Source organism: Mesitornis unicolor, unplaced genomic scaffold, assembly GCF_000695765.1.
Source record: "Mesitornis unicolor isolate BGI_N332 unplaced genomic scaffold, ASM69576v1 scaffold2805, whole genome shotgun sequence".
Taxonomy (NCBI): Eukaryota; Metazoa; Chordata; class Aves; order Mesitornithiformes; family Mesitornithidae; genus Mesitornis; species Mesitornis unicolor.
The window spans coordinates 26,748-49,251 of NW_010187331.1; the positions used below are offsets into that span (position 1 = coordinate 26,748).

The window sequence follows — 22,504 nt, forward strand, 5'->3', positions numbered from 1 at the left end:
CAGAACAAACTTACTTGAGCCAAGCAGAGGCAAACAACCTGCAGCAAAAGCCCCAGAGGCAGGAGGCCGCGCACAGCCCGGGCCATGGCGATGGAGGGAGGGAGGGAACGAGCGGCCTGCGGCTGGGGGGGCAAACAACCTGCAGCAAAAGCCCCAGAGGCAGGAGGCCGCGCACAGCCCGGGCCATGGCGATGGAGGGAGGGAGGGAACGAGCGGCCTGCGGCTGGGGGGGCGGGGCGGGCGGCCGCAAGGTGAGCCCCGCTATAGCCCCTCACGGCTGCTCGCTAACGCCTTGGGGAGGGTCTCGGGGATTGGAGGAAGGCTGAAGGCCGGGAAGGGGAGGACTGAATGCCAGCAGCGCCTTAACCCTTTGCCCCGCTGCTGTTGCTTTGGGCACCGACCCTCACCTTCCCCCCGCCCCGGGTTTCCCGCTGTCAGGCTCCTCGGTGAGGCGGTAGCTGTGGGGAGGCGGCTGCAAAGCCGCTCCCGTCTGCAAGGCACAGCTTTCAAACGTCTCCCACCCTAGCAGGGGGTAGGGGGGAGAAAGTAAGTCACGGAAGAGTTAATATGGGGCTGCTGCTGCTGCTCTGAGGGGAGAGAGGGCTGGATTTCTAAAGGCGCCAAATTCCAGGCAGGTATGGTAAAAACAGGCAGTTCGGGCCACAAAGGGGGAGAAAAACAGAGGTTCCTGAGGGCTGCTGCTGGCCAGCAGCAGGCAGGGACTCGATGGCAGCCTGGCGGCGGGCAGGGCAGGGCAGGGCGCTCACCCGGGCCGGCAGCTCGCCGCAGCTTTCGCGGAGGGGTCGCAGGGGGTCGCAGTGAATCACCATCCACTGGATTTCGAACTGGCAAAAGAGATAAAGATCACGTTAATTCGGGTGAGGGGGTGTAACAGGAGGAACGCTGGTCAGCTAAAGAGGTAGGTGTTTAATGATAACACCCATGGGTGCATCAGAGGGCTCAGCCCAGAGCAGAGCTCCACCTTGCGCTCCCCTACCCTAACTGTGAAGGGCTTTGGAAGAGGGGGCATAAACCTGCCGAGGGATTTAAAAAGAAGGTGAGATTCGTCACGTTTCATGTTTTACGTGTTCTTTATAAGCACAGGCATTTTTTTCCTCATGCTATGCAGTAGTTTTATGAAAGGACGGACAAAAAGATCTCCACTAAGTGGATAGCCATGCCCATGAAGAATGGTAGGGCTGAGGACAAAAACGTGGTTTAAGTGTGAGAAGTTGAACAAACTGGATCATATGCACACTGGCAATAGGCTGCAACTGAGTAATATACGTCTGCGAAATTGCACGTCGTCTTTGAACATTGGTATTTGGTACTGGAAAATGACACAGGATTAAGCAAACCTCTTAGAAACTGCAGTCAGGACTCACTTGATGTGCTGTATAGATTTAAAAACATACCCTCTCCTGAAAGTTACTGAATAGCTCGAACATACAGCTCCAGATGTATATCCTTTGATGTATATAATGCATCATGTGGCATTTTTAAGTACCAGAAGCATATTCAGTTGTGCATATTTATTGTATATAGGTTTTAAAGCCTTGCATTTTTTCCCCTTCCCATCACACATAGTATCAGCTTGGCTTATGGATCACTAATGAATGGTTTACCCAGAGATTTCTCTGGTGATAAAGTTGAGGGGCCTCCAGTCCTTTCTTTTCATTATGAATGGCTGAAGATTTGAGGCAAAAAGTTAGGTTTTTGGTTTGTTTTTTTTTCCTTGTTACAACATGGAGCCCTGGTATGGAGAAGACTGATTTGGTTTTTCTGAAAGGCTGAAAATAGAAGTGAGTGTCAGGGGGCTTTCAATTCTTATTCCTTTGCTTCTCTAAGTCTTTCTTCTTATTGTTTTGAGCTGAAGTAGCTCCAAACCACTCCTCCCAAAACATAATGTCTCAGTCCCAACCCATATCTGATGCAGAAGGTGGACTGCCACTCTGAGATGCTTTCCTCTCCCACCACTGTCCTTATGTTCACTGAACTGAATGCTGGCTGCTAGAGCTAATAAATACTTTGAGTCAAGTCCTTTAAGATCTCCACAAGACACCCACATATCCACAAGATGCTGGGTTTTTCTTGAATTATTTTGCTTTCACCTTCACCACTTCAGTGCCACCACTCTTGAAATCTTCCCTTATCACATCTCTACTGTTCTGTTTGCTTTGCAGTCATCACAGTTTCCAGAGTGCTGAGGCCAGAGCACAAAAGAGGTTTCTCTTACCTGTTATCTGACACTACTATCGGTGAGTCAATTCTCTTCTTTATCCAAATCTCATTTTAAAACCTATCCCAGTCCTTAATAATAGATGACTGAATGTCACAATATACATATAAAAGAACTGAATGTATGCTAAAATTTAATACTATAAGGCAGCAACACAATAATAAAAATATGAGGGTATCTGGAACCTGAAGATGAAGATTCATAATAAGGCATTAAAATGGGACCAAATGGTGCCTATATGATAATTTATTTTGTACTGTACTACTAGATTCTGAGTCCTGAGTCTCTACATTATTCACCTCTGAAGCTCACTTGCAGAGTGAAAGAGGTCCATAACTGGCTCTAAAGCAGTTTATAATCTGTTTCTGATTTAAATAATAATCTATTTCTGATTTAAATTAAGATAGACATGGTTTTAAGTGACAGAATTTCTACATCTTCAGTTTGTCTGCTTAGTATTTAGATTAAAATTATATTAAATAGTATTAAAATTGAAAAGTCATCCATTCAGTAGTTAGCAAATACCATAATTCAGGTTGTCTGTACAAATTTGGTCTGTATGTGATCTGAAATCACGTGATTTCACAGTTCTTTCCTTAGAAAACTCCCTTCACTCAAAAGACTGAACGAGCAAGGCCGTGGAAATGGTTCCCATACCGCAGAAACTGTAAGTTTGGAAGTAAATGGGGCAAAAGGTGGTAAAAAAGGAAGGGTTGTCTTTGTGGAAAAGGTGACCACATGCCACTGAATGTGCTTGGTTTTGCTTCATAATTCTTTTACAGCGCTGAGAAATTATTTAAATCGAAATGGCCACATTAGAGAGCATTCTGCATGGGGTGGGGGGAGGGAACTGGGTGGTCTGGGTACAGGTTATGACAAAAAAAGGACAACTGTGACTGAAATCCATCGTTCTGAGTTGTACTTTCAACTTATGACATGGTAAAAAATATCTGTAAATGCTGAAAAAAAGTACTTTTAGGACATACCACAGCAACGAGTGTCTGCATCAGCACATTCTGGGGTTTTTATGTAGATAATCATTACCTCTATTTTGTCTATGTATGTGTGTCTAGTTTTCGGCTTCTGTACTAAGGTGAGAAAGCTATGAGATGATAAAATGCTAATTACTGGGTTGTGTTAGACTTTGATGAGTGACTGTGAGTGCCACTATTGCTTCCTAACAGCAAATGCATATACATTTTTTAAGTCTGAACCCAGTTTTTCAACTTTGGCCATAATCAATATTAACACAGAGATACATTTATTAATAAGATTATAAGATGCGATTGTTTGCTGCAATGGGAACTTGACTCACTAAGCCAGGAAAACCTTTTAGTGTCTCATATGTTTTCTCCCAGTGCTCCTGAATGGCCAACCAATCACTTAATTTTGTTCAAAACAGGATTTGAGTGGGGAGCATTACCTAAGGCCTAGTACTCTCATGAGTTTCAGACGCACCAAAAAAAGTCTGCATAAACGAGACAGGCATCCTACGCAGAAAAAATACCTAGGATTATTTACAAAACACTGTGCCACAACATGAATGTAAAAGGAGTTGAAATATTTTGAACAGGCACCTTTAATATGACATTTCTTAGTTCACAATTGCATAGTCTGGCAGCATTATTTTTTTTTTAATAAACTGTAGTTGCTTTGTAAATTTTTTGCTTGGAGCTTTCGTTGCTGTTTTGAAGCTACATAAAGCAAAAACTGAGATGAAGCCTGTCTGACTTTTTTAAAATGAAAACTAAAACTCTTGTTGGCAAGGTAGCAAAGGCTGTGACTGCCTTCCTGTTGACTTAGGAGAGGTGAGAGAAGGGCAAATATGTCCTAGCCCTGCTGTCAAGGTACCTCTTCCCCCACCAATATTTCACAGTGATCTTGCTGATTATATTAAGCTGATTTAAAGGACACCACTATTTTGAAGATGTCTCCTGTAGATGTCCTGTTGATATCAGTACAAAGTGTTGTTCAGGATGAAGTACAGACACAAAGCTCTCAGAGATGAACCGCAGATAAATCAAGGGTAATCATAAAGCCAAGTTATTAAAATGTAATCCTTTAAGACCCATAGGTGTTTAAGACCCATAGGTCAACATTTCTGATGTCCTTTTTCCACGATTCCTACAGCATTTCAGGTTCATCTTGATTTTGTAATCTGCACGGAAATAATTGGATTCATTATCTCTGTCTGTTTACTGTTTTATCCTCTTAAGTTCTGTGGAAATGCCTGGAAATGCCCACAGCTTTGCACATCTCAGTCTCAGAGCTCTGCAATTCCATTGTCTGAATATTAGCTCATTCTAGAGCTCTTTTAAACATGTTTTAGCAATTTACCTACATCTCTAATGGGTTTTTAGAGCTTCACTTCCCTTGACTCTTTTTTTCAAAGTCTTAGAACTGTACCACAAATTCGGGGTGTTATTTGATTTTCCATAGCAAGGATTCAGCCTTCTGAATGTGAGATTCCCAGCGTGAAAAAAACCCAAGACGTGACTTTTTACAATTCACACACACAACCTGCTCTGTGCTGTAAATTAATCCCTGTTCAGCAAATATTGATAAGCGGATTCCTCGTAGACCTCACAAGTCATGTAGCTGCCCTGAGCTAGTTAGCAGCATTAAATGTCAATTGAATAATGACCAAGGATCACTTCTAGCAAAGTGTTTGCCGTGTAGTATGAGAAAATCAGGGTAATGCCTCTGAAACCACAGAAACTAAGGCAATTTTTATCATCTCACAGCAGTTACGAAATGAATGCCCTTACCTTTCTATAACAAACACACGATTTAGGAAGTAAGTTCCATTTCAGTTTTGAAGTGGTGATGTATCTTATGTTGCTTGGCATTTATAGTGGATTATTTGAATTACTTTTAGATAGAAAAGAACTATTTTCTTTTTTTTATCTTAAAAAGGAAAGAGAAAAAATGCAGCAGTAAACCTGTATAAAAATTTGCCCTCCATAAAACATTCCAGAAATCCTGGAATAGATCTTTGCAAAGGCTCAAAGGCAAGCCACAGTTTCTAATGAAACTCTATCTATTACTCTCCTAGTCAATCATAGTAACAACAAGCAATAAAGAATCTTTTTTCAAATGACGTGTATTACAGTGCATCTATAAGAAGTTGACCTGTTCTGCAAGGTAAATAGAGCACTCACAGAATACTGCGAAAAGAGAAGAATAGGAAACACATAATTTATGTCCTTTAAAAATTATACCACTGGAAGTAATATACTTTAACAATGCCTGGAAATAAATTAGAAATTGTGCCTGGGACTTCTTAAATAACCAAGACTTGTAAAATGTTTAAACTGAGTATAGTCAAGCAAGCTAAAGGATAAACCTAGAATATTCCCAACCGTAGATTTATTTACTCAATTTAAAGAGAAACTAAAGGCATTGTCTAAAGCAGAAATTTGGGCAATATAAGCAGCCATTTTAAAAATAGGAGTCCATCCGATTGTGTATTTTCTTTATCGTAATTGTATGAAACATGCTCTTCCTTAATCAACATTTCTATAACATCCGGTTGGACCACTACCATTGTCAGTTTGACTTCATAGCACAGGCCATGAAATTCAGTCTAGTGAGTCTTATTACAAGCCCACAGTTCTGTCTGAGTTAAACTGCATTTTTAGACATCTAAACTAGGTTTGAAATTTAATTTGATGCTTACCTCTTACTTCCCTAATAATTTGTTCCAGTGCTTCGTTATCCTTTCTGTCATAAAATGTGCATCTACTTCTGTTTTTAAACAAATGACTCTGTGTCTAACTTGAGGCCCTGGTTTACTGCAGCACTGTATTTTAGGTGTTGTAATACCTTAATACCCATTGCTTTCTCTGCATTTAAATTAAATATCTTTCCAAAGAGGAATGCAATACTGGGGGAGAATTGTTGCCATCCCAACAACATGCATAGAATATGTAATGTTTTCATCATCCCATCCATCCATTCACAGAATCACAGAATGTCAGGAGTTGGAAGGGTCCTCAGAAGCTCACCCAGTCCAACCCCTGCCAGAGCAGGATCACCCAGAGGAGGTCACACAGGAACATGTCCAGGTAGGTTTTGAATGTCTGCAGAGAAGGAGACTCCACAACCTCTCTGGTTCATCAACCAGTATCCCTCAGACCAGTCAGCAAAGCTAAAATATGTATGCAGCAAATCATTACATTATTAGCTCCAGCTGATTACTTTGGAATTATATTTTCAGACTGAACTTTTTTTCAGCAGAATTAGCATAACTTTTGAGCTACTGACATTTTCTAATCCACATCTACAACAACACACTAGATGGCCACTTTCAGGCCACTTTCAGACACTTGGGGCAGCTTTCTGTCACCATTTTTCAAGTAGAACTGATTTCTACCCAGTGCAATATAGTGACCTATACATACAGAGGTGAGTAAGCATGAGATGCTCATTTTCTTGCAACGTTTGCCCTTGACGTTTATACAGTCCTCATCATTCTGTGGCCAGATTTTTTACAAACAATACAAAATATAGTTAAAAGATTATATCTCACTTTGAAACTTCAGTGCAGGGATGTGGCAGGTAGTTAAATTACATTAAATATCTGAATCTCTTGCCATTCAACTCATTTTGAAATATATATTCAACTCATTTCAAATACATATATATATATTCATATATATGTATGGGTATCCTACCATTAATATTCTAAGTTCCTAACATGCTTAGAGTGGATCCTTGGGAAAGGATCAGGACAATATATGGTATTTTGCAATTTTTCCAACTGTATTTTGAACCATTTTTTTTTAAGTTTTGAAACTTTAAAAGATCTTGAAATGTTGTATTTCCTTCTAATCTACAAAGTGAATTCAGAAATAGCCTTCTCAAAGTCTTAAATGTCATTTAGTACCACCATAGGACTAAATTGTTACAGTATTCAGCATAGGTGAATAAGTGCAGTAGGACTCATTAGCTAAAAAACCACTTTCATGGATGTCTCAGAGACTAAATGGAGATGTGACAGCTACAAGTTTTTTTCTATCAGAAATCGCAGGTGTGACACTTTGTATGTGTTTTACACTAATCTTTCATCTCAGAAACTAAATCAGATAATCAAATAATTAAATCCTGAGGTTTTTTCCTATTTGGGCAAAAAAGCGTTCAATATTTATCGTGTCAGCCCCAATGTTATGTTCTCCATGAAAACAACTTTCCTCACCGTGTAGCAGCGTGAAGAGGATATTTTTAGTATTAAATCCACTCACAGGATACAGAATAACCATTTCACTGCCTACTTCTGCTACACAGAATAAAGGAGCACTCCAGGTGAATTTAGATGTGTTCTATAATGTAGAGTGAAGGTTAAATATATAACAGAGGGATTCACAGAAGCCAGGACGTGGAAGTGGGATATCCTCAACTACTGAGGAGAAGGTGGTATGGAGATGGGTGGGATTTATGTCTCAGCTCTGCCGGACCCTTTGCTTGGGTTGGATCTACTCTCTGGTGCTACACTTATCCCTCATAGGATTCATGAACAAGAGCCTTCTTTAAGAGGTCAGTCTTTTGGAAAAAAAGCCAAACCTCTAGCTAACTAAAGAGGAAAAGCCACTGTGAACACGACCATACCAGGTAACACAGTGATTAGAACGGTCTCCTGAGCTATAAGATACTCGTGATAATCTCTGGTTTAGCACTCACATTTAAACCTGGGTCCCTTATTGCATGTGTGAAAGTCAGAGTAGATCAGAAAGGACCTCTGTCAACCTCTCTTACAGGAGATATTAGTATTAACTATTTAAAATACTTGTTCTGCCAGAGATGCTGTTCATTATCTCTAGCTGATGGTCAGTACACATAGATAAGAAAGGGGTCCCAGTTCTCGCTCAGTGAATGTTTTGCTCCTTTTGGTGTGAGGTACGGCCCACAAGCCCATGTCCAGAGACTTCCTTTTAGATCAAGCTCCACATATGAGATAAGCAGGGAAACACTCAGTTAATAGGCCCAATCAGAGCAAAATCCAGTACCAAAAGCGTGGATGCCTGAGACCTTTCACTACTGAAACTTAGATTTAACCTGGGTCATCCCTTACCTTACACAATAAATATGTGCAGTACTTACCTGCCAAGTTGTTTTTTGCCATTTCTGCTTTCAGAAAACATTTGAAGATGTATTCCACAAAAAAGATTAAGTGTAAAGGCCCAATAAAACCACTTTTTGCAGTAACAAAAGATTTTGGAACTTACCGGAACTGAAATTTGAGGATTATTTTTAAGTTTTCCAAGCACAGCGAAGCCATCAGTGCTGATTTTCGCTTTTGGTTTTATGTTTAAGGATTCTACTTTAATACAGTCAATAAAAAGAGTGACACTGCTTGCTTCCACACTTATCATAAGCTTGTGCCATTGGGAGTCAAACAAGAAAGGCAGATGCAAAAATGATGCGGTTTGGAGCCTTCCATCCGCTCCTTTATAGGAAAACTCAACACTTTTCACTTGACCATTCAGATTCACTCCAACTTGTTCTTTTCCTGAAGAATCCTGAATCTGCCAAATAGTCCAATATTTCTGAAGTGTGGCTCCAGTCATCCGAAAAGTAGTTAGGAAGGAATATTCATCGGGCAATCCATTGGAATATATGGCACTGTGGAGGATCAAAACACAGGACATTTGTTGTGTATTTGTTCTGAAAAGCTCCACGTATCACCACAGAGTAATGATTACTCAGTTTAACCATATTTCAAACATGATTTTCCCAGTGCTCTGCTGCAAAGAATCACAGGATCATTAAGGCTGGAAAAGACCTCTAAAATCACAGAATCACAGAATATCGGGAGTTGAAAGGGACCTCCAAAGCTCCCCCAGTCCAACCCCTGCCAGAGCAGGATCACCCAGAGGAGGTCACACAGGAACACGGCCAGGGGTTTTGAATGTCTGCAGAGGAGACTCCACAACCTCTCTGGGCAGCCTGGGCCATGCTCTGGCACCCTCACAGGAAAGAAGTTTTTCCTCATCTTCAGGTTGAACCTCCTATGCTCCAGCTTGCTCCCATTGCCCCTTGTCCTGGCATTGGACATCCCAGAGCAGAGCCTGGCTCCTTCCTCCTGACACTCGCCCTTTCCAAATTGATCCCCATGAATGAGGTCACCCCTCAGTCTCCTCTGCTCCAAGCTAGAGCCCCAGCTCCCTCAGCCGCTCCTCAGAAGGGAGATGCTCCACTCCCTCCATCATCTTTGTGGCTCTGTGCTGGACTCTCTCCAGCAGTTCCTGTCCTTCTTGAACTGAGGGCCCAGAACTGAACACAATATTCCAAATACAGTCTTACCAGGGCAGAGCAGAGGGGAAGGAGAACCTCTCTGACCTACTCATCAAGTCCAACCATCAACCCATGTTGTGGTTTATACAGTTGCTCTATCACTGATGCCTCCTCTCTACCCGGGGATGGGGATGAGGAAAAGGAAAGGTGATTCATGGTTTGAAATAAAAATATATTTAATAAGATAATAATAATAAATACTAATATTAACAACAATATAATATGAAGTACACAGTTATACTCAGCCAGTAGTGTGGGAAGTAGGCCTCAGGGTTACCTAGGATGGTAAACAAGTCCCTCTCCAGATGTCAGCCATGGAAGAGGGAGCAGGAGGGAGAGGGAGAGAAGGCAGTCCCCAATAAACTCCCCAATTTATAGTGAATGTGACATTTATGATACCGAATAGTATTAATTGCTCAGCTGGTGTCACCTTGGAGCTGACTCCCTTAGGTTTCTGCTCCCCTCAGCCTCTGCATCTGTTTATCTCAAGACCGCTGAAGGCCTTGAGCACTATGGCAACCTGCATACCAATATTAGCTGAAAGCTATAACCAAGTTTTATCACTTTGTTCCCATGAGATAGAGTGTTGTGGTCCTCACAAAATAGCAGTTTTCCTCAACAGAAAACTGTCTCTCAAATTCTGTCCCAGTAAACCAGGACAACCCAACAGCACTATGCCCACTAAGCCATGTCCTGAAGAGGACTGAACCGTGCATGCAGAGTCCCAAAGCTCTGGGTGTACTTTAGAGTCATTAGTGTTGCTAATGGCAAAAGGAATTGGTTCAGAAATGTGAGTTCTTCCCACACTGTACAATATTTATGATAACCTTTTCTAAGTGTAGTGGATGGAGCAACAACCAACTCCTACTTCACGTTTAGAAAGTGTGTCCTGCAATTATGCTATTTTGTACCATTAGACTCCCAAAATCAGTCAGTGTAATGTGACTTTATAATCGACCAGGTAGATAGTCAGTGCGGATCTGATTTGGTTTGAAGGCTTAAGAATGTATTTTGCAAATGCATTTTCTTGTTCAGCCTGACAATAACCGGTTTGTTACTGTATTAGCTCTCACTTCAGCAGAAATTATTCAACAACACATTCCTTTACAAATATACAAACAGTAAGAACCTACAGGAAAAATGTAGCAGGGAAGATATTTGCCACGTATAAAATGTTTCCTTCTTTTGCAATTACCATAACGTGAGATTTGGCAACTCAAACAGGTACTACCGGCTGTGTCACTGTGCAAAACAGTAATGTCATTTTTTAATCTCAAATATTTCAGTGAATCCAGTAGAATATTTTCAAGCGTGTCTTGTCATATTCTGTGAATTGTGGTGTCACAAAAAAAAAACAACAGGAAAAAATAGAATAAATTAGTTGTTTTTCTGTATGCTTAATGAAGTCCCCACAGTTCGGTGTCTGTGTCCAAAGCTGTAGTGCAATCCCATTCCAGCAGGTGCCGGCACAGCCTCAGCCAGATCTCAGCAAGGACGCGGGCAAGCCTGGCAGCAGCAGCAGCACCACCTGCTCCATAAACCACCCGAACTGCTGTTTAGCTGGAAGGTTTTCCCATTACAAAGGTGTGGAGATGCACAACGGTGGGAGAAGGGGGTTCCCTGCCAATATCTTTAACCAGCCTGTGGTCTGCTCTGACCTGTGTCTGTTGGTTGCAGATGCCTGTCCCAGCTGTCCTGGTCTGATAGGATTTTATCTAACTTGTTGCATTTCCTTATTGTTTTGTTTCAGTTTGTATCTTGCCATCTTAAATGCAAATACCAGTGCATGGACATTGTACGTCTCTGCCTGTTCTGGACACTTTCCAGTGAATGCTACTTTTGTTAGGCTTTTAGCCAACACAAGTTATTTCTATTTATGTTGTTTCCTGCTCCAGGAACACACTTCTTCTCCCTATCCAGACACTCAGTAGACTCTTGCTAAGCTCCTGATCCAGTTCAACACATCTTTGTGGCCCTCAGTGTCCATCTTCCTCCAAAATATCCCACTTTGATTGCGGTACCTGTTGGGACCTTCTGGCTGCTAATCTGTTCTCTTTGCTTACTCATTTCAGTCTCTCGCTCTTTTTACATCTGTGTGAACAAATATGAATAAATGTCTTTGTGTCTCCTAACACATGTTATAGTCTATGAAAAAACAGTGCTCTATCAATGACAATTGAAGAACAGGAATTTGCTTAGTAATGCCTACCTGTATTCCTTGAAAAGGTTCAAGTTTAAGCAATGAATCCCAGAATCACAAAGGTTGGAACAGACCTCTAAGATCATCAAGTCCAACCATCAACCCAACCCCACCATGGCCATAAACCATGTCCTGAAGTGCCACATCCACAACTTCTTGAACACCTCCAGGAATGGGGACTCCACCACCTCCCTGGGCAGCCCCTTCCAGTGCTTGACCACTCTTGCAGTACAGACATTTTTCCTCAGATCCAACCTAAACCTCCCCTGGTGCCACTTGAAGCCATTTCCTTTCATCCTGTCCCTGGTTACATGGAAGAAGAGACCAACCCCCACCTCTCTACCCCCTCCTTTCAGGCAGTTGTAGAGAGCCATAAGGTCTCCCCTCAGTCTCCTCTTCTCCAAACTAAACAACCCCAGCTCCCTCAGCCGCTCCTCATCATTCCTGTGCTCCAGACCCTTCCCCAGCTCCATTGCCCTTCTCTGGACACGCTGCAGCCCCTTAATGTCCTTGTGGGAGTGAGGGGCCCAAAACTGAACACAGAATTCAAGGTGCAGCCTCACCAGTGCCCAGTGCAGGGGAAGGATCCCTGCCCTGCTCCTGCTGGCCACAGCATTGCTGGTACAAGCCCGGATGGTGTTGGCCTTCTTGGCCACCTGGGCACTCTGCTGGCTCCTGTTCAATCTCTTAAACAAGTATTTGTGTCTTCTGCTGCTAAAGTCTTAGCTCAACCGAGTAATTTATCTCTTCATTTGCTGAATCTCACTGTTTCTTCGTGCACAAGAGCTGTTTTTACTACTTCCCGATATGAAGCTGGTATTCTTAGGTATTTTTTTAACTACTCTTTGTGTGGCATTTCACTTTGTCAAGTTCAGTGACTCTGGGGGATGTGATACACTGAGCTCTGGAGCTAAAGGAGGTGTTGCTAATCCCAGATCCTCTGAGGAGAGGTTTTCATTCTTTCTCTGCACTGATAAGTTTTGCTGTCATGGCAATACTGGCTAAAATACCACACACGTTCTCACCTCAGCTGACATAACTATACTGGGGGGAAAAACCAAACAAACAAACAAAACCACTAGTAAGTAAACATAGTTACACTATGTTACTGTATAAGATGTATACCTGTAATTCCACAAGTAAAGCAGAGGCAGATTTTGATCTCAGTTACTACAACAGTAATGAAAAGCAATTTTAGTGGTATCAGTGTATTTCAGGACACAGTTTGTCCCAAAGCCTGTGATCTTTACTGAGAGGGTCGTCAGAAGCTGGAACAGGCTGCCCAGGAAGGTGGTGGAGTCCCCATCCCTGGATGTATTTAAAGAGCGGGTAGATGAGGTACTTAAGGATATGGTTTAGGGGGTAGACAGGAACGGTTGGACATGATGATCTCAGAGGTCTTTTCCAACCGAGCGATTCTGTGATTCTGTGATTTACATAGGCAAAAACCCTACTGAAGTCAGCAGCTTAAAAATCTAAGTATTTGGAAGCCATGGCAAATTTATCTTTATATTAAAATAAACAATTGTAGAGGTTATTCCTCCATCTCACTGCAAAGTGAAGAGTGCTGGATGCTGTAATCTCCTTGAACAGCTGATAACTATATAAGCACTTAAATGATTTCCATAAATTATTTTTAACATGCTTGTTTCCAGTTGCACTAATTTATAGAAGGAAATCGAACAATTTTAAACTTATAATCAGGCAAAGGAAAAAATAGTATGCAAAATTATTTCAAGTGCACAGGCCAAATTAAGTCCTGACCCATTTCCTACCCACTGAAAATTGCCAGAGACATAAGCCATTAGAGCATTTTAAAAATATATTTCTAATCTTAAGTTTGTAGATAGCAATCCAGTCCTGCTTTCCTTGTGTATTCAGAGCTACTGTTAACTGCTTTAAGTGAGAAATGAGTGTAAGATCAAACCAATATTTTATCAGATATTTCAGTCCTCCCTTAATTTTTTAAGATACAGTTAGAATGTTATTTAAAATACAGTTAGCATGTGAAACATTTGTAATTCATCTAAGGGAACTTTTGAAACACCACTGTTTGCTTTTAATCTTTTTCATAAATACCCAAGGGTCTTATTAATCCCATACCCTGAGTGCTTACCATGATTTCTTCAAGATTTCAAGGCTCAGTCCTACCAAGACCTCAATATACCTGGGATAAGTCACCTGGCCAGGTGGTGGAAGCCCTGAATAGTCCCACTGCCCTCAGGAGTCATCAACAGCAGCAGAGTATTTTAAGAGGTTCATTATGTATTGATTTGAATACTACAAAATAACTGCTTGTTTCATTAAACTTGCTTCTTTAAGTGTTAATTTCTTAGGTGAGCTCCGTTGCAATAACTTATTCCTTGCTAAATGAAGATTTTAGAGACGTTAGTGCAATCTGCTAGAAGGGGCTGCAGTAATATCTTTGGCTCATGAAAATGCTGGGAGTCATTACCCTCAGCTGGTCTCTGTTCTTCAGAAACCCCCAAGTCTGAGCTAATTATTTCTCTTATGAGCTAATCAACTCCTTAGCTGCATTTTGTCTTTTCTATTACAGTGTCATCATCAATATCAGTGGAGTGCTACTATGTAAGTTATCTGAATTGTGATGCAAAAGGAAAAGCACCTGAAGAACTTTGGTGGCTGGATGCGGAAATACCAGACCTTCAGACATATGCATTTGAGGAGCATTACTTCACAGAGAAGAAAAACCAGGGAATCAGCCCATTACATTCTCTGGATGTTCCAAGCTTACAGATAAAGCTTTATAAACTTCCTATTTTCATTTTATAATTTCTTATGGCAATGTGTCTGTCATGTTTCCTGTTAAAGAAGTCTGCAGTACACCAGTCTGCAGTACACTACTACTCCAAATACAAACACTGTTCAAAAAGCAGCTTCAGTTTTTATGTTGCTCTGCTTTCTACTGAGATAAGGATGCAGGCCACGAGGCACCATCTCTAGATTTGTAGGCCACCTTCTTGTTACTAAACTCAATGTGCCCAGAACTGGCCTCTGATGCTAAGTTCAGCTGGCATGAAAAAGTTTAAACCTGCTTACTACCAAAATCTGACGACTGCATCCAAGCTGTGTATTGGGAATGGTCCATGGCCAAGCTGGGCCCAGGAATCATTTAAAGAATTTTAATTAGTCCTGACTCATACCATGCCAATGTCTTGTATAATATTTTAACAGTATAGATGATTATGTGTGAATGCCTTGGAATGTTCCCTGGCATTAATTTATCCATGTGGACATAGGGGCCTTGTGATGTAGCAGCTGCAGTGTGACTCCTGTTTGTGAAGTCAAAGGATTAAGATTTCATCCAGTGCAATAAGACAGCTAGCCCTTTTTCCCAATCATGAACAAGTTCCTTTTTGCTAATACATTTTTTAAACCTTGCAGTTAAAATCAATACAATTATCATCCAAATAAATTAATACAATTATTAATCAAATTTCCAGGTATTAATTTTGTACTTACTAGCTGGTGGACACCTACAACAGGTACATAGATTAAATTCAAAATTAACTTGTTCACCATGGCATTGACAATGGGTGTGAGTCAGGACAGTTTCACAGGTTCTTATTACACCAAGAACACCATGTTGATTCTTCAGCAGATTTTATGCTAGAAGAAGCAATGGCCAGTGGGAATTTATGTGGATGATGGGAGAAGCTTACATCAAGGCTTGTGTGCAACCATTTCTGTTCATTCTGGGTTGTATTTCTGGACCTTGGCAAGTATTGTAGCAGCTAAAAGACCAAGGGAACCTATGTAAGAGTTTCCAGATATAAGCTACTGCTAAAGCAAAGACTGAATAAATATGCTGAGCCATGCCCATCTAACTGAGCTCTCATTCCCATGCCATAGCCACTGTAACCTGGGCTTCTCTGCATTAGTATAGTGATCATGTGCTAATTTAAAATATATTTTACCATTTCTGATAAATACTGACTGAACAGTGACAGGCAAGCCCTCTGTGCTGATACTGTAATTCCTACACATGCACACACCTTCCCATCCCTACTTCTAAAACCTTGAGTGCCTTGCACCAGGGAACGGACTTAAGTAGGGAGACCCCTCCCAATTCCTTAAGGCAAGAGAAGGCACTATCCATGGCCGTGAGATTATCTGGTACCAATACGACTGCTCATTAACGAAGATGTGAGTGGTGTGGTGTGGGCGTGGAGCATTTATTACGGGTCCCTCCCCAGCGCTCGTACAACACTTGAGCCTTCATCGCTATCAGCTCCCAGCCCGGGAAAGCAGTGCTGCGTATTTTTTCCAAGCTCACTCTAGTTTTGCTTCCCCATCTCTTGGCGAAGCAGGAGCTTGCAGTGACGGAGGCACGAACTGGGGCATTACCCCCTCCGTGTGCCTGCCCGACCACAGCCACGGCGGCCTCCTCCACCTCCGCGCCGCCGGCTCTCCCCTGCTCCCCCGTGGCCTGCGCAGCCCTCGGCGGGCCGGGGTTTCAGCACCACAGGTATGGACAGCTCCGCGGAGAGGAGGCGGCTCGGACGGCTCTTCCCTCCCTCCCTCCTCTCCCTCCCCTCCCTCTCCTCCCTCCTCTCCCTCGCCTCCTTCCCTTCCCTTCCCTTCCCTTCCCTTCCCTTCCCTTCCCTTCCCTTCCTCTCACCTCCCTTCTCCTCACCTCCCTTCTCCTCACCTCCCTTCCCCTCACCTCCCTTCCCCTCACCTCCCTTCTCCTTCCCTGCCTACAGCTGCAGGATGCAACTGCTGCCTGCCAGTACCCCAGGAAATATTTACATTATCCATGTATGGAGGGTGTCCAGAGGGCAATGCAGCAGGAGCTCAGGGTTGCTGCAATGCCGAGAAAGCCAGATCTATCCCTGTGCTATTAAAGATGCTCAGCTTTGCTTGAGGTGCTCTGCATAACTTGCTAACTCTTGTAATGCTTCTCAGGCATTTCATCATTTCAAATTCATAGCAGTAAAACCTACCTACCATGCCACTTTATAAAGATTATGTGGAGAGTTCTGGTTTCTAAAAAAATATTGGAAATGGCCTAAGGTGTGACTTTTCTGTGCTCTCAGCCTCAGCTGCTTACTGCCAACTTCACTTCTTCTGAGTCAGCTTACTGAAAGGAGCACACTCTAAAATAGCACTGGTGCACAGCAGCAAGATGAGGCTTAGTGATGGAGGATCAGCACACTGATGCACTAGAGCAGTGTCAGGACTCATTCCCCTGGACAAGACACTCAGCTCAAGTGCAGGTGACTTGTTAGTTTGAGCCAGGGCCAAATTCCAGGTATACCAGGAGGTAGTGTTGCAGTGCAAAAGCATGGTGTTGTCTGGAAGTACCAGTCAGTGTCTCGAATGTGGTAAATTCATGATACTACAGCACCATACCCAGCCAACAGTCACAGTGTCAGTAGTCAGCTTATATGCCGTGCTGTATTAACACAGCTGGTGTAGGCTTGATCAGGAATAACCTGTGTATATCAAGCATATATGTCATTACAGCCATCTATAACAATAAGTCTGAACATTCTCAAAAATGAAAATATTACAGCTTTGATCGCTCAGACTGTTTCTGAGCTAAGATGCATGAGTTAAAAAACTGAGACTCTCAAACTTTTAGTGAAATGAAGATCCCTTTTACTGTCCATAGTTGAACTCACATTTACGTACTAGCAGCCCTGATTCGCCACTGGGATGGAAATTAGCCATGAGTCCAATGTAACCAGTCAGGTAGTCTGTAACCTAGCTTAACCTGGTGGCTAGAAAGGTAGAAGCCAGGGAGGACTTAGCCAGAGTATGACAGAAACACTTCGCACTCCAATTATTCCTAGCTGGAACAGCAGTCCAAGTAAAGGTCTTGCCAGATAATTGCTAAGTAAAGGCATTCTTAATTACATGTGGTGCTGGACCAGAATCCAGACTTGCCTAAGTTTGGCAAAGACATCTCTGCCCTGCTGTACTGTCCCTATTCCTTCACCTGCAGCAAGTCTGGCCTGTCAAGTACAAACACAATTAGATTCCTAAATCCTGCCTCCTATTGCAACTTGCCTGTGACTTGCTAAATAATAGTTTTCATGTTTTATAGATCAAGTGACCATAAATCAACCATGTACCAGTTACCCAAAATGCAAGAATAAAAACCCTTCCCATGCATTCTGTCAGCTTTTATCCTACCTTGTCTCTGCAATCCTTACATGATCAGAAATGTACCTTTATGTCAGTGTTCTGAGGAAACTTTCCTAACTCTCCTCCAGTTACCTTTTCTTGGCCTTCCTATCTCTTTCCAAGTCATCAACAACTTTTGGCTTCACTTCCTAGAGGTGAATCCCTTTCTGTTGGCAAATCTTGAGCCCCACTGAGCACAATACCATTGGTAGAGGAAAATGAAAGTACCTGCAATTACAGAATCAGTCTGGTCTGGTGGTGGCAATGAAAAAGAAGTTGAACTCCTCTTTCCCATCCAAAAAGCTTTGCAAATGAGGTGATCTAGCAGGGGAGAGGATCTATCCCTTAATCAGTAATGTTGCAAAATGCGTATATTTTAAAGGTGAACAACCAAGGGCATTACCTGGTTGGGATCCTGAAGTCTGCATTGGGTCCCAATTTATAAGCCACTTGTAGAGGAGTGGAGCCCACTACTCTCTGGACTATTCCTTGGGAAGCAGCTTTTTCTATTTGGAACTGAGAAATCAGGTCAAAGCCTACAAAAAAAAATATACATGTCCAGAATGTAACTTTCATTTTCATTTCATTAGAGAATTGTGCAGTCATAGAGGTGAATATTACCCAATAACGTTTTTGAACAGCAGCTTTTTCCTGAAAAAATCGGGATGCTACTTGCCTGGTAAGTCATCTTGGCCAATCCTGATTGTTGGGCAGAGATCAATTCTCTGACTGGCACCCAGAATGACTGGGAGTCCTGCAAAAAATGATATATTTATTAACCATGTGCCTGCGCATTGCCTCAGATCACCTTAAAAAATTAAGGAAAGCAGCTGTAAGAATATGATGAATTAAATAGGGCTATAAATATTATTAATAATAATTAGATGTGTGTAGTAATCTATTTCAACTGTACTCAGTGCAGTCAGAAGTCTAAGAAAATAAGCATCTGTTTCTAGAGAGTTTCAAATATAAAATTATAACTTGACTGATTATTTGATTATTTTTTTCTCAAGCCTTTAAATGAAAGTGTTATAATAATTCTTCTCTTGCAGAGCTATGGAGAAATCGTTGCAGCACAAGAAGGCCTGCTGTGTAAGGAGGTTTTGGTTGGGAACTTTTGGTCGTTTAAGCAAACTTTGAAAAAAAACACCCCACCTTATTACCTAAATCAACAGTTTCCATAGTCCCAAGGAAACTTAAACAAACCTCATGCCAACTAAAGAGGCTGTTGAGAAACTGTTGGCATGTTGTCCATCCTTTTTGGTATTCCAGGTGTTCCCACCTTCCTCTGTGCCACATTTGATCAGAGAATGATCATCCATGAAATACAGGGTGGGGGCAAGAAGAACTTACAGACCTTTTTTCTTGACCCAAACAAAGATGTAAAAGAATTTTGGTTGAGGAAACCAAATTTTAAAATCTAACTTTTCAGAACATTATCTGTCAAAAAGCCCTGTAATGACCATGAAAGCCTACCAGATTTCCTTAATTTAAGGAGGGCGAAAGGAAAAATAAACATTTATTTGAAAAGTTTGAGAGTGGTGGATATGTCCAGTATCAGGTCAATCAGGAAAATGTTAGCAGAGTCTGGATTGGGAAAAATGAAGCATGTAAGTTGGAAGGAGAGGCATTTTTAACATACAGAGAGCCCCTTGTGTGCTGCCAGGGCTCAACCATAAATGTGGGTTTCCTTCTGACAACATCGGCTTAAAGGGAACATTCAGGTTGACATGTTACACCTTAGAAACAGCCCCATTCTATATTATTTGATGAGACATATGGCTGACATCCAGCCATTTACCTTTTATGCCTAGCAAACGAAGTGGAACCAGTTTGTTGCCTCAGGGAGCAGAAGAATATCTAACTAGAAGCACTGAAACTTGTGGAGAGGTTTGTGTCCTGCATTGACCACCTATACCCAAATTTTAATCCTTACCTTAAAATATATATCTGTAATAGCGAGCTTAAAAGAGCACACACAGCTCATGCTTTTTCTCCTCTTTCTCTTATACATGCACCCCTACACACACAGACACTTCCCCCTTTCTATGATGGCTAACTGGAGAGGATTTTAATTTTGAATAAGCTCAGAATAATTCTTTTGACAGTCAAAATTACAGAAAGATGAAATGCAGAATAAGTCTGTCTCCTTACTTGATTGTTGCTGGATGGTGGCTGAGATGAAAGACCACAGAAAACTACAGGTGTAGAAGAAAGCTGTAATTTTCCTGTAAGCAGAAAGAAAACTCCAGTATGAATGTATAGTTTCTGACAGATTCTGTGATCAATTTTCTCCTCAGAGCTGTGAATATTAAATGTCTAAAAACCTGAGCTAAGGCTTTAGTAGCAGATTTGACAAGACAATTTCTTTACATGAGAACTTTTTATCTTTGCCTTATAATAAAACACGTCAATAAAGCTCTTTCTATTACCATTTCCTTCATACAGTGCTGTCATAAAACCAAACAACAAAGGCGGCAGCTGGCAAGGACAGCTTTCACTGTTCTAATCTCTTATTTACAGATTTCTCTAAATCCCACTTGTTCTCTTACCAGTTGCTTTTCATCTTCCCTGCTGGCTTTCTTCACTCCTCTCATGTGCATACGTGGTGTCTATGGTCACCCGCTCTGCTTCCCTCTCATTAGTCCTGAGGAGAGAGCAGCACCGGGTGCAGGCGGCTCCTCCTGCCCCACGCAGGACCCAGCAGGGAGGGAGGCACAGGCTGCTGGCTCTGTTTTAATCTTGGGAAGGGAAGGAGGTGGAGGCTGGACACACATCTGTGTTCTGGTGGGCTCTGAGGGCGGATCTCTGGAGCCAGTTGAGTATAAAGAAGCCAAGAGAGCAAAGGAAAAGGCTGCAGCTTGAGCCAGCATCAGGACAGGGAGACTAAGGAAACAGGAGTTAAGAAAATGTGAGTTCAGTGATGCCAGTCACTGAATGGAGAGGTTTGCTCTTCAGCCAGGCAGGTGAAAGAATAATATGTGCCAAGGAAGCTGGAGACCCTGGTGTGGTGTTAGGACTAAAAGTTTTGAGAACAAGAGAATCTCAGTCCCATAAAGAAGACATTTCCATTTATTGCTGCTTTCCTCATTGGGTGGCCTCAGGAGAAACCTAGCGGTGATGTCCCAGTTGGTTCTTCTTTTGTCAATTATTTAAAAGGCTTTTCATTGGGATTTCAGTTGGGCTTCTTTAGTTTAGGGGAGACCTTATCGCTCTCTACAACTCCTGAAAGGAGGGGGTAGAGAGGTGGGGGTTGATCTCTTCTTCCATGTAACCAGGGACAGAACAAGGGGAAATGGCCTCAAGTTGCACCAGGGGAGGTTTAGGTTGGATCTGAGGAAAAATGTCTGTACTGCAAGAGTGGTCAAGCATTGGAAGGGGCTGCCCAGGGAGGTGGTGGAGTCCCCATCCCTGGAGGGGTTCAGGAAGCATCTGGATGTGGCACTTGGGCACATGGTTTAGTGGGCATGGTGGGGTTGGGTTGATGTTGGACTGGATGGTTTTAGAGGTCTCTTCCAAACTGAATGATTCTGTGATTCATTGCTTAAACTTGAACCTTTTCAAGGAATACAGGTAGGCATTACTAAGCAAACTCCTGTTCTTCAATTGTCATTGATAAAGCGCTGACTTTCCATAGACTATTACATGTGTTAGGAGACACAAAGACATTTATTCATATTTGTTCACACGAATGTAAAAAGAGAGAGACTGAAATGTGTAAGCAAGGAGAAGAGATTAGCAGGCAGAAGGTCCCAATAGCTACCACAGTCAAATTCGTATGTGTATGGAAAATTATGCTAGTTCATGCTAATAAGTCACATTTATAAGTTTTCATCTTTTCCAGATTCTTAAGTAGTTTTACGTTTCCAGATTATTATTTTTTTCAAGTGTGGGATATGGCAAATGCAATCTCTGCTGTCTGCTGAGAGTCTAAAGCAGTAACTGAGTAATGAACTACCCTATTTGTCCCAATTCGCTGTAACTCACATCCTCAGTACTGGTAACTCCAGTGTCAGTGCTGTGCACACTTTTATGTCTGTTGACATATGTTTTTAGAAAGGGAGGGGCTGGACCATAGACACGAACAGTTTGCCAAGAATAACATCTCATTTTCACAGCTAAGCAAGCAGGTCTTGGGTGATACCACTTCTTCTCCCTTCAAGAGAGAAGTACGCTCAGGGAGTCTTGCAGTCCAGCATCACGATGGTGAGCATGAAACCACTGTCAAACAAGAAAACTAAAAATTGGAGAAATATTAATGGATTTCACAGTAAGTTTATCCAAGTCACCATCCACCTGAGTCACTTATCCATCGTGCAAATATTACCATTATGTCATGCAGTGATATCTGTAGGGCACAAGAGGAGTCTGAAAGGAGGAGGAGGGAGAGTGGGACATGGAAGCCACCTGAAGCCGTAAGGAAGGAAAAAGGATCATGGGGCATGGAAAGAAACGAGTGAATGGAAAAGAGCCAGGTGCCAAACCATCTCTTCTGTCATATATTTAACTTACGACATTAAGTTTGCCTTTGAGACTGTTTAGTATTGCCAATATATTTCTGGCAGCATGAAGGAAGCAAAAGCCATCCCAATAGTTAGATGTGGAACTAAGGGTTCCCG

At 42.1% G+C, this 22,504-nt stretch overlaps 1 protein-coding gene across 1 annotated transcript in view; it reads right to left on the bottom strand.

Moving 5' to 3' along the window:
- COL9A1 (collagen, type IX, alpha 1) overlaps positions 1-20,620 on the bottom strand; it is a gene marked incomplete at its 3' end in the record, with an annotated part of 43,612 nt that extends 22,992 nt beyond the window's left edge. The window contains exons 1-6 of the mRNA XM_010185396.1: positions 20,438-20,620; positions 20,040-20,113; positions 18,562-18,639; positions 18,289-18,421; positions 8,464-8,860; positions 768-845 (exon numbers count right to left, since the gene is read on the bottom strand). Of these exons, the coding sequence (XP_010183698.1) occupies positions 768-845; positions 8,464-8,860; positions 18,289-18,421; positions 18,562-18,639; positions 20,040-20,113; positions 20,438-20,451 (774 nt within the window). The remainder of the gene's footprint in view (positions 1-767; positions 846-8,463; positions 8,861-18,288; positions 18,422-18,561; positions 18,640-20,039; positions 20,114-20,437) is intronic.
- Positions 20,621-22,504: the final 1,884 nt, after the last annotated feature.